Source organism: Cryptotermes secundus, unplaced genomic scaffold (assembly GCF_002891405.2).
Source record: "Cryptotermes secundus unplaced genomic scaffold, Csec_1.0 scaffold106, whole genome shotgun sequence".
Classification (NCBI taxonomy): Eukaryota; Metazoa; Arthropoda; class Insecta; order Blattodea; family Kalotermitidae; genus Cryptotermes; species Cryptotermes secundus.
Genome location: NW_019734310.1, coordinates 431,696 through 443,843, shown reverse-complemented (window position 1 = coordinate 443,843; position 12,148 = coordinate 431,696). Strand labels below are relative to the sequence as shown.

The 12,148-nt window shown below is 46.0% G+C and overlaps 1 protein-coding gene across 10 annotated transcripts in view; it reads left to right on the top strand.

Moving 5' to 3' along the window:
• Positions 1-12,148, top strand: part of LOC111868427 (rhotekin) — a 161,188-nt gene that overhangs the window by 135,149 nt on the left and 13,891 nt on the right. For all 10 annotated transcript variants that reach the window (XM_033753049.1, XM_023859043.2, XM_023859039.1 and 7 more), the window contains one exon: positions 9,859-10,052. In XM_033753049.1, the coding sequence (XP_033608940.1) occupies positions 9,859-10,052 (194 nt within the window). The remainder of the gene's footprint in view (positions 1-9,858; positions 10,053-12,148) is intronic.

The window sequence follows — 12,148 nt, the reverse complement described above, 5'->3', positions numbered from 1 at the left end:
TGATGATGATGAAGCTAACGTATCTTTTAACAAGGAATGATGTATGCTGGCCATAGCGTCCCCTCCTGGCACGCCTTCGTGTGACTTAAGACTAGCAGAAACTGTCAAGAGTCAAATTTCCAAAGTGAGTCGCCGAGCGACTCTGGAACCAAAAATTCCAAGAAATGCTGAACTAAATCACCAGGGGGCCATCTGGTGTCTTTGTGTGTGTGGTCCATCTGGGAAATAGGCAGCTTCGTGTGTGCAAGAGGTGGGCTATGTCACACTCTGCGTAATTATTATAAAATACTGAGAATAACTCTTAATGAAATACCATTTAGGCTTGTGGGCCATTGGGGCGGTTATAACATATCAATTTGATTTCCATGTCTTCTGAAATTACATTGACTTTTATAATCCTACAGGCTCTTGTTTAAAACAAGCTTTTGGTCGTATGCCATACGTTTAGCTCATCCTGCCAATATGAGAAGCAGGAGATGGTGATAAAGAGTATAGCAAAACCAACAGCATTCTCACAGGGTAGCAGCATCTTTACCAGACTACATCAGCAGATACTTGTATAAGTACGTCCCACAAAATATAGTTTCTAAATTCATTAAAAACCCCTTAATGTGTGGAGGAGAGTTACACGTCCGGACTCCATGTCAAATGTCTGGGACGTCGTGACAATAAATATAGGCCTAAGTATTTTTTCGAGTCAGGATGGCTTAGTCGGTATAGCGACTGGCTACGGGCTGGACGACCGAGATCACAGTAGGGTCAAGAATTGTCTCTTCTCCACGTCGTCCCGACCGGCTCCGGGGTTGAAACAACCTCCTATCCAATTGGTACCGGGGATAAAGCGGGCAGGACGTGAAGCTCGCCTCCAGCTAATGCCGAGGTCAAGAAAACATGGATCTCTGCATCCACTCCCCCATACGCCTTCATGGCGCAGTGCTTAATTAGTTAAGCACAGGGGAAACTTTGCCTTTACCCAACTTTTTTTTTCTTACAACACAGAACTGTGAAATGAAGATTTCATGGTTCGTAACATTCATGGCAAAAGAATGACTAAGAACTGTAAATCTGCTTGGCTTTTTGTCTCTTAATCATTTAAAAAAAGATATGTCCCACGAAATTAAAACCCAGATGCTCTATCAAGTTATTTGGAAATATTTTCTTGAAGCCCCTGAGGTGAAATCAATGTTGCTAGTGTGATTTTAAGATGTTTTCAGGGAGATATAGTTATGGAATTTTGTGTGTATTTCCGAACGACTTGGCAGAGTTCCCTTGCTCTCGAGGAAGTTCACTTCAGGTCGCATGGATGCCATAGTTTTTAATTCGTGCCTCCTAATTTTTTTTTTACTTCGCATAATGGCGGGTGGAGTCCAGCCGGGTCCACTCGGCACATCTGTCACTTAATGCCTGTTGTACCTGCCCCGGCTGATTATGATGATGATGGAGAATTTGGTGGAATGAAGATTGGCAGGGGAACCGAAGTACTCGGAGAAAACCTGCCCCAGCGCTACTTTGTCCACCACAAATCCCACTTGACCATACCCGGGCTGGAACCCGGGCCGCCGCGGTGTGAAGCCGGCGACTAACCACCTGAGCTATGGCGCGATCATTCGTACCTCCTATTATATCATGTGGAAGCCGGTCACGGTAGCCGAGCGGTCTGGGGCATATACCATCTTCGCTCGCTCGGAAGCCGGGATCGTAGGTTCCAATCCCACACAAGGCATGGATGTTTGGTGTGTGCATGCGTTTATTCTGTTCGTTTTGTCCTGTGTTTGTGTAGAGGCCTTGCGACGTGCTGATTACCCGTCCAAGGAGTCCTACCGTCTGTAAAAGTGAACATGAAACTGAGAAATCAGCCCTATGCCTCAAAGTGGGAGCAAGAACAGAGTGGGAAAAAACATCATGTGAGAGCAATGTTAGCGTCATTCCAATCTTCTTAGCAGAACCATCTGCGTGTACGGTCTAAGTAGACTGCGTCTTGAAGCACTGATTTTTCCCTTCGTTTCACCAATTAATGGAACATGTGTATTAAGGAGCGGGAATGACGTATACGTTGTAAGCTGCTTCTCCTTCAGCGGGTGATACATCATTGCAAGGAGTGTTTTGGTTTGTCTACCAGGAGGGAGGCCGTTACCGCGGAGAGGTGGGGGGGTTTCATGATTATTTATAAAACTGAGTGAAGTGTCTCTCCAGCAGGCCGTGATGCGGATCTGGCACGCGGAGTTCACAGACACATCAACAGTTTTCCGCGAGATAAACAGAGCGGAGTGTCTTCAGCACGGGTCTTGCAGTCTCGGTCACCACCACCGATACAGCGCACGTGTTTGTTTAAATGTTTACGCTTTCTTACCGAGCAGATTGTTGTAGCGGTAGGCTTGTATTTTGGAGGTACCCGGAAAGAGTCGAACTGTCGCCCATTATCGTGACTTCAGGTTTATCGTGGATTTTATTTAATTTCTCAAAGCGAATATTGGTACAGTAGTTACAAATAGCCCACGACGTAAAAAAGCTAAAAGTAAAGTAATCCCTGTAACAGTCCGTGGAGGCCCATAGGGTTGTGGAACGTTGAAGTTCCCACATTTTCCAGCCAATCGGCTCACAGATGGCGGCGAGGTCGTCGGTCTTAAGAGCCGGCCGGCCACCCTTTGCCCCCAGGAATTTCTTTTAGAGACTGAGTCGACTCCAGAGCCATAGTGCGGCTGGAAGAATGAGATCAATTGAAAAATCCAGTGACCTGATCAGGAATCGATCACACGAGCTGCTGCTTCCAAATTCGGCATGCAAACATAATCTCTGCAGTTAAATGCAGGTACTTAACTTCGTTCACAGTATATATATTTCAAGCATTGGCTCTGTGGATGGGTTCATCTGGCCCAGGATAGGGACCTTTTCAAATTTCGACCCGTATTTTGCTAGTAAATGTTACGTAAGTAAAGGTAGGAGGCAGAGTTATCCCTGTGCCTAATTAATTCAGCACCACGTCATGAAGACGTATGTGGGAGTGGAGGTATAGCTCCACCATTCTTGATCTCGTCATTACATGAAGGTGGGTGGTAAACTTCACAACCTGGCCGCTTTATTCCCGGGGAAAAGCACCTGGTACCCATTGGATAGGAGGCTGGGTGGGCTCCCACAGCCGCTCTGGACGCTGGAGTGAAGAGAAAAACCTGTTGTCGCTGCCGGTAATCGAACCTTCAGCCGTCCAGTTTTGTGATGAGTCACATAAACGTGTTAATTCTTACCCATCCGAACGACCATCGTCTTCTTAAGGATGATTCTGATTCATAGGAGTTAGTACCTTTCTTTCATGAGAGGTGTGCTTTGGTACATACTGGCCACTAAAACTTAATAAAATAATCATAGAAATTCCGAATGTGAATCGCCTATAGATCCGTGAATATAACGCGGATGGTACTGTTCAGATCACAGACGGAAGCGTCGATGTCAGATCCATATAACTTGGTGTAGCGAGACGGGTAACCGCCCTGGCGTGTCTAATTCATCCGCATGAGTTTGTCTTCCACATACAAAACCAATCTGGATATCAAAACAGACTCCCCATCCAGTCCAATCAGATCTCTCTACTTTGCGCTCCGCTGCAGTCACATTTCATCGCTGTTTTCATTGAATAGAGTTAATAATCCCCATGCGTTATCCCTTGCTTTCTCTCATCGTGAGTTCCACAAATGTAGCTTATAACTGGTAGACGCTTCGCTATGTCCTCTCGTCCATATTTTCGTGCTTGTAATCCGCTTCAGTTAACTCGCCTGTGAGAATCTTATTTCTGAACTGCTTTCAGTAACTTGGCGGTTTTAGTGAAATGACATTAGTAAATTTATTCGTAAATGAAGAAAAATACATTATAGTGCCATGGGGGCACGCGGTAGCTTAGTTGGTTGAGGCACTATGATACAAGCCGGAAGGTCGCGGGTTCGATTCCCGATCATGTCACGGGATTTTTCAAGTGACCTAATCCTTCTAGCCGCATCATGGCCTTGGGGTCGACTCAGCCTCTAACAGAAATGAGTACCAGGAATCTTCCTGGGGGGTGAAGGGCGGCCGGGACGTAAGGCTGACCTATGCTCCGAGTGTGAGCAGCAGGAATAGAAGAAGAAAAAACGCAGATCTTATTGGGTTGCATAAGTAACCAACCAGTCTGTTCGCCTCTCAGGTAGAATATAGGATGTTAACTGAAGAAGCGTTGTTCTCGTGGCCGAAGTTCACTGCCCACGATTAAAATGGCGTGCTATTTCGAGCGTCATTTCCTCCCCACTGATCCGGCCGACAAGGGAACAGTGTGATGTAATATAGCTGAATGACACGATTGTTATCTGCCCAGCTGTCTTCTGTCCGTGGTAGCTGAGATCCAGTGTAGGTCCAGTGGATCTGTGATCGAAACCAAGTCTCGGATCACGAGAAGTTTTTGTTGAATGTTGATGCAGATCGTTTTCTTGTGATGTGATTGTACCTCTCTTTGGAGCATTTTAGGTGCCTTTCATTAAGACAGTGGCGCCACGTAGTTCATGAGTTTTTTTCATTTAAAATTCAGTGCTTTAGTGACCCCACAGGGCCTAAATGTTGCTGCCTTTACAGAGCTTTACAAATTTTTGAAGTCAGATACTTCTGATGAACTTTGTTTTTAACAATTTCGACGTGCGTTTTGCTAGTAAATATTAGATAAGTAAAGGTAAAAGTTTGTACAGGTAGAGGCCTTGCGACGAGCTGATCACCCGCCCAAGGAGTCCTACCATATGTCTTAAGATCTAGTAAAACCGAAGTGAAACGGACAGTTTCATGGAAGTAGGCCAAGGCCCACTGGGGCTGTAGTGCCAAGGGGTGGGGAAAAAAAAGTTATCTCTGCCTAATTAATTAAGCACTACGTCATGAAAACAACAAATACTCATTGGTAAGTTATTTATCAACAACCGAGTCGATCATTTATGTGAGGAATAAAATGTATAGATTTCTTTTATGGATTTTAAGGGATTTCCTCCCCTCCCTCCTATATGTAAACTGTTCAGGCTAAGAAACGCTTGCGTGTAGCGTTAGTTCGTACTTTGTTCACTCCTGTGTGTATATCCGCCATCTGCCCTTCGCAGTAGCGATTGACTCACGAGAACTCCGTCCCCTGCGGACATTGCATGAAATATGCATGACTTTGGCCCCCTTCGGATATTTTACTGGTAATTTTGAAGCGCTCATTTTGGCTATATAACTACCCAGCACTCAGAATGTTCGTGAAACATGTTTCTCTTTCCCCATAGAACGAATTCATTAATGTAATTTATTATATAGGGTGATTCACTCGCAGGAAGGCTCGAATTAATAACTGTAAATCACGCAATAAATTAGAGATGAAAACGAAACGATGCTGTGTACCAGGAAACACTGATCCGGTTCGCGACTTTTCCTTCAGTTTGTGATTCCGCGCTTTGCCAACCCTTGCTGGCTTCAGCATTCGCGAACCTGAGCGCATTGTTAGCCTGTGTCTCCAGACGGGTAGAAACCAGTTTCAGCATTTTCTGTAACCCAGTTACCTGCACGTCTACCAAGATGCATTTTTTTTTGCTAGTGGGGTGGGACTAAGTCCCTTTACTGCGGTCACTTCTGGCCTCTTGTACCAGCCCCAGATGATAGGGTGACTGTGGAGCAATTGGTGGAATGAAGATTGGCAGGAGAAACCGAAGTACTCGGAGAAAACCTGCCCCAGCGCCACTTTCTCCACCACAAATCCCACTTGACCAGACCCGGGCTCGAAGCCGGGCCGCCGCGGTGGGAAGCCAGGGACTAACCGCTTGAGCTATGGCGCGGCCTACCAAGATACCTACTCTCCTTCTGTTTCATGGGTAAATTAATGCTTGATTGCTGAGCCCTCCCTGAGACACCATCAGTTGCTTACCTACTCAAGAATTTCTCAACATTTTATGGAACCTGATGGTTCATTACCGTGTTCACAAGAATCCGTCACTGGCTCCTGTCCTGAGCCAGATGAATCCAGTCCATGCCACGCCATTCTGTTTGTCTGAGATCCATTTTAATATTCTATTATTTACTTCTGGGTCGTGCTGTTGGGCTCTTTCTTTCTAGCTTGCCCACCAAAATTCTGTATGTATTCTTCCCGCGCGTGCTACATGCCTTGCCAATTTTATCCTTCTTGCCTTGATCATTCTAATTATATTTGGGTAAGAGTACGAGTTGTTATGCTTCTGGCAATATTTCGTGATTTATAGTTATCAATTTGTGGCCAGCTCTGAGTGAATCACCTTGTACCTTTCACGTTTTCGTCTGTTTATTGTCGTATATTTCCATGAACTTTATGGGCATTAAAAGTGTTCATAATTGTGGGACATCGTTGCTGAGTCTTTAGTCGAACTTAAGTGTTCAGTTGTTAGGCCGATCCTTGAGAGAGACGCAGTTCAGCTGTATTCTGTACAACGCATGTCGAGGCCTTAAGTTTGAGCACATTTTTTTTTTACACAAAAATATGAAGTATCGTCGTATGTGTGGATGTTTGTGTGTATGTCGTGTCTTCCCACACCTAAACTTTCTACCGGATATTGATGAAGCGCATGGAGAAACGTTCCTGAAACTTCACGTTATCGGCCGAGCATTTGACTGACATTTTGACATTTGAATAAGCCTTTATTCACTCCTTACATAAAACTGATGCCCATACAAATATGTAAGTTTCATGTTAGTACGCTGAGTAGAATGTTTCGACCTGAGATGTAGTTTCCTATGTAGTGGGAACCCTATCGATTCTCGGCAGGTCATGGGTTTTTTTGCGTTTTATCCAGACCTGATCAGTGGCCCACCGAACCCCATTTTAGTGCGTAAGATGTCAATTTCCCCGAGTATAAAGCAACCGGAAAGTGAAGCCGATCACACTCTCCAGCGTCGAGATTAAGAGTGCGTGGAGCCATCCCACATCTCCCCCCATACATAGCATTAATAAAGAACTGGGCAGCTTCGCCGCTGCCTGTTATATATTAAGAGTGGCCTACTGAATGCATTCAGTTCTTCCGTCGTGGATGTTATTTTGATGTCTGCATCACCACAGACTGGTCACAGTTTTTGTTCGGGCCTCTGTGTACACCGTGCCGCCACAACAAGGCTTCTCTGTGTCCTGCATCCACGCCACGGGTAGCACGTTGTTGCTTCCGCACTGCTCTTCGCATCGACGCTGTTTCTGTTGACTCATTCCAAGTTTTTATAGTGCTTTATGTACTACTGCAAAAAAGAAATGATAAGTCATAACAGAGGCAACATTGTCGGGTTTATGTTTGTAATCGTAGTAGTGTGATTGCCATTGAAGTTTCGACGGAAAATCTGGAACAAGCTGAAAAGTGCGATGGAATTTTGAACCTTAGAGTATTCTGACAGTAGTGTCAATCTTCGGGAAAGGAAGTCCAATCATCAGCCCCCTTTATACCGTGAAACATCCGACATTTGCAACTGTTGATATATCGCGAACTAGGAGCCGGGATAGCGCAGTCGGTAAAGCGACTAGCTACGGGCTGGACGACTGAGGGATCGAAGTTCGAGTCCCGGTAGGGTCAAGAATTTTCTCTTATCTATGTCGTCCAGGCAGGGGGCACGCGATAGCGTAGTTGATTGAGACACTATGTTACAAGCCGGAAGGTCGCGGGTTCAAGTCCCGATGAGGTCATCGGATTTTTTTTCAATTGACCTGATCCTTCCAGCCGCACTATGGCCCTGGGGTCGACTCAGCCTCTAACAGAAATGAGTACCAGGAATTAATTAAATAATTTTCCTTGGGAGTAAAGCGCGGCCGACGCGTAAGGTTGACAACCTTGCCGCCATCTTTGAGCCGTACAGGGATAGCTTTACTTTACTTTAGTTTGTCGTCCAGGCAGGCTCTGGGGTCCACCCAACATCCTATTCAATGGGTACGGGGGGGGGCTCTTTCCCCGGGGTTGAAGCGGCCGGGGCGTGAAGCTGACTGCTCACCTCCAACTAATGCCGAGTTCAAGAAAACGTGGATCTATACATCCACTGCCCTATACGCCTTCTTGTCATAGTGCTTAATTAGTTAAGCACAGAGACAACTTTACCTTTATACACAGTTGGTATGGCTCCTTAGACGTGGGATCAGTCCATCGCATGGCCGCTACTTACACACAATAAACGAACAGAGACGTCCATGCCTTGAATGGGATTCTAACCCACGATCCTAGCGTTCGAGAGAGCAAAGACGGTTCATGCCTTATACCACGCTACCAAATTGATTGGCATTTACGTTGTGGGAGCTGCCCACATTCAAACAAGCGTGACAACGCAAGCTTCATTGCCTAGCAACGACGAGTAAACAGCGGTTGCTAGGCAAAGCCTACAACAATACTGAGAGTGACATGTTTTCTATATGTCCGACTCTAGGTTATATAAGGAGATACACTGAGTGACAGTTACGGTTCTAGTTTCTACAGTTCACTATTGTTATTATCCGTCTGTGTATACTGTGCAGCTGCAATAAATCCTATAGGACAGTTCAACTAGTGGTTGTCTCTTCATACGACATCCCACAATGGTGACCCCGACGTGATTGGAAGCGCGTGTTGTGAAGATCATCAACGACTCCCACATTGGTGCATCCCGGCGCAGCATGGACACCGCAGACAACTCGCAAGCAGCAGCAGCATCACTTCTCGCAAGGGGGGGGGGAGTGATGTGGGAATATCCCACATTATCACGCATTTCTGCAACGCTCGCTATTCAGCTCCCTTTTCACCATCACGTGCGCTAACCAATCTCATTGCTTCAAACATTCGCATTTATACAGCGCTTGCGGCTAGCCCGCATCTACATCATTACGCGCGCTAGCCAATCAGCGCTCAGCAAATTTTCGCTCCGCCATCGAGCATCGTATAAAAGGAGTAGCTCCGACCTGGCATCTTCAGTGTACGATCCATCTTCACTCAAGCAACATCCACCAGCAAACTTCGTCGCCAGCGCTCGGTCTTTGGGAGTCTTCGGCCCTGCGCTGCGCCAGGAATGGCCGCCTCGCCACTCCGCTGGCATGCCCGACTCACTGGGCTGCCTCAGCTAGCCGGCGGTCATGTCCGACTCACTGGGCGTCTGGCGTAGCTACCGCCTCATCGCTCCTATGACCGCGCTCGCACTCAGGCAACTAACTCCGCAACATTAGTCAACACGCTGCAGCTTCCGCCTCTCCACTCCAGCGCTCGGTCTTCGGAATCTTCGGCTCTGCGCTGGGCCAAGAATGGCTGCCTCGGCTGTCCGGCAGTCTCACACCCGACTCACTGGGCAACTCGACTGCCTCGGACTCACCGGTNAGAGCAAAGACGGTTCATGCCTTATACCACGCTACCAAATTGATTGGCATTTACGTTGTGGGAGCTGCCCACATTCAAACAAGCGTGACAACGCAAGCTTCATTGCCTAGCAGCGACTAGTGAACAGCGGTTGCTAGGCAAAGCCTATAACAATACTGAGAGTGACATGTTTTCTATATATCCGACTCTAGATTATATAAGAAGATACACTGAGTGACAGTTACGGTTCTAGTTTCTACAGTTCACTATTGTTATTATCCGTCTGTGTATACTGTGCAGCTGCAATAAATCCTATAGGACAGTTCAACTAGTGGTTGTCTCTTCATACGACATCCCACAACGTCTTTATATAACTCCATAATGGTACCGGAGCACGTATTAGGGTATACACAGTAATAAACTTCCGGTTCCATGGAGAATTTAATTCCCACATTAGCCTTCTCTTGGTATCTCAAGAAGGGCTGTGCGCCATTGTTGCAGGAATATGATCTGGAGCAGAAGATCGGCCATTGAGTCAGTATGTAATAAGCACTCATTGTTGCAGGAATATGATCTGGAGCAGAAGATCGACCTGGAGATTAAGATGCGCGAGGGTACAACTAAACTACTGGCTGCTTGTCGACACCAGACGCAAACCTTGGAGGCTGCCAAGAACCTCCTCACTTCCAACGAGCGTATGTCTGCCTACATGGCGGAGCTGCAGAGGAGGAAGAAGGAGGCTCCTTCCAGAGGATTAGGGTATGTACTGCTGAGAGGATGTGTTAAGTTGCCTTTGCGGTGGCGCATTCATCTGTTAGTAAACGCCATATTGTGGAAGCCTCTTTTGGAAACGTTTCAACGCGAAATGACTGACAGCAGATTATATTAACGGTAGGACTGTTTTCAAACCATTTCACCCAGAAGACTGTGACAGTACGTAAGCTCACGAGGTGAACACGAATTTCTACTCAGAAAAACTTGAGGCAAGAATATGAACGCCTGTTCGTTACTCCCAACCCTTCAGCCTCTGTTTGACCGCCTTTTGGAAATGTCTTTATACAGGGTGTCCCGGGAGGAATGTGCCAAACTTCGGGAGGGTGTTCCTTATGTTAAAGTATGCCGATATAACCCAAAACACCTATGTCCAAAGTTGAACGGTTACGGAGATAATGGCCCGAGAAAAGTGTGGTCTTCTGGCGAGTCCACGCACTGTACCTGTCAGCTGACATGTCTTATCTATGTTTGTCCTTGAGTGTGGTGATTCACACTAGCCGTAAGCTCCCTTCAGTATACGTTGCGATCGCGTTTTGAATGGGTGGTAGGTTAATTGTGATGAGTTGCTGAAATGCCTCTTGTGTTTTCACACGTGGAATATTGTGATATGCATTTTGTGTGTGGATTTTGCGGTGGCAGTGCACGTGCTGCTGTTGAAGCATACCAAAGGCGTTTTCCCGATCGAAGGATTACATGTTGAAGTGTATTTACGCGAATTCACCAGACATTGCGTGATACTGGTTTTCTTCCGAGTGTTTCTGTACAATCTGAAAGGGAGGATGTACGAATGATAAACACACGAGAGAACGTTCTTGAGATGGTTCAGAGAAGTCCGCGTCTGTCCACTCGTAGAATTGCCTCTCGCATCGGCGTATCACGTATGCAGGTTTGGCGAACTTTACATGATGAAGAGTTGTATCTTTACCATGATCAAAGGGTACAACATCTGGAACCAGGCGACCATGCACAGAGTATGGATTTGTGCCACTGGATAAAAGCTCATCCCGAACTGTCATTTTATTCAGTGATGAGGCGTCTTATACCCTGGACGGTGTAAATAATTTACGAAATATGCATACGTGGTCCCATAATAATCCACATGAGATAATGGAAACGAAATTCCAAAAGAGATTTTCTGTGATCGTATGTTTATTACAGTTATGTAGTCGGCTTATACCAGAATGCGCAGTCAGGCATATTACGTCAGCGCTTGTCATTCATGTGTCATGTATAGTCCTTGGAACCCTAAGGACAACTATGACATGGCGTGCGAGTATTTTTGAGGCCCAATTTAATGGCTTCATGTCACCCACAAGTTAGTTTGATGTTATGTACATTATTAACATTACAGAAACCACATATTCCTGCCAGTTTTAATATGTATTTGGTAATCAACAAGTGTGTAACACGTGTCAAAGTTTCACACTTCTCTGGCCATTATCTCCGAAACCTTTCAACTTTGGACATAGGTGTTTTGGGTTATATCGGCATACTTTAACACTCTCTCGAAGTCTGGCACATTCCTCCTGGGACACTCTGTATAAACGTAAAGTTCATTATCCGAATAAGGAACGATTCCTCAGCTCCGTTTTGAGATTCCTTACGAAATGGAAAGCTGATGGTGTCTCGGGGCAGCTGGATATGTGGGACCATTTTCCGTTGTGGCTTGTCGCATAGCCTGAGAAGTACGCAGCCTGGCAGGATTATGATAGAGGATGCGTTTGTCTTTGGTCAACATAGGTCATTTTTCCCGATTAGCACGACACAGTTTTGAACACAGACCTTTATGCTTCTTCAGTTCGGCAGTGTTCATTCATATCGCGCCCTATCCGAAATAATAGTACGAAAGAATTAAATTATTCGCGATATACTGTAAGTAAAACAGGTAGATCAATGTTGTTGGTATCTCTCTTCTATCACTATTCCTGTTGCTCCCACTTGGAGCGTAAGTCATCCGTGAAACGCTGTTTCACTGCAGTTTCTTAATCTTAGACAGTCGGTAGGACTCCTTGGACGGGGGATCAGCCCGTCGCAAGGCCGCTACCTGCACACAGAATAAATGCATACAAACATTTATGCCT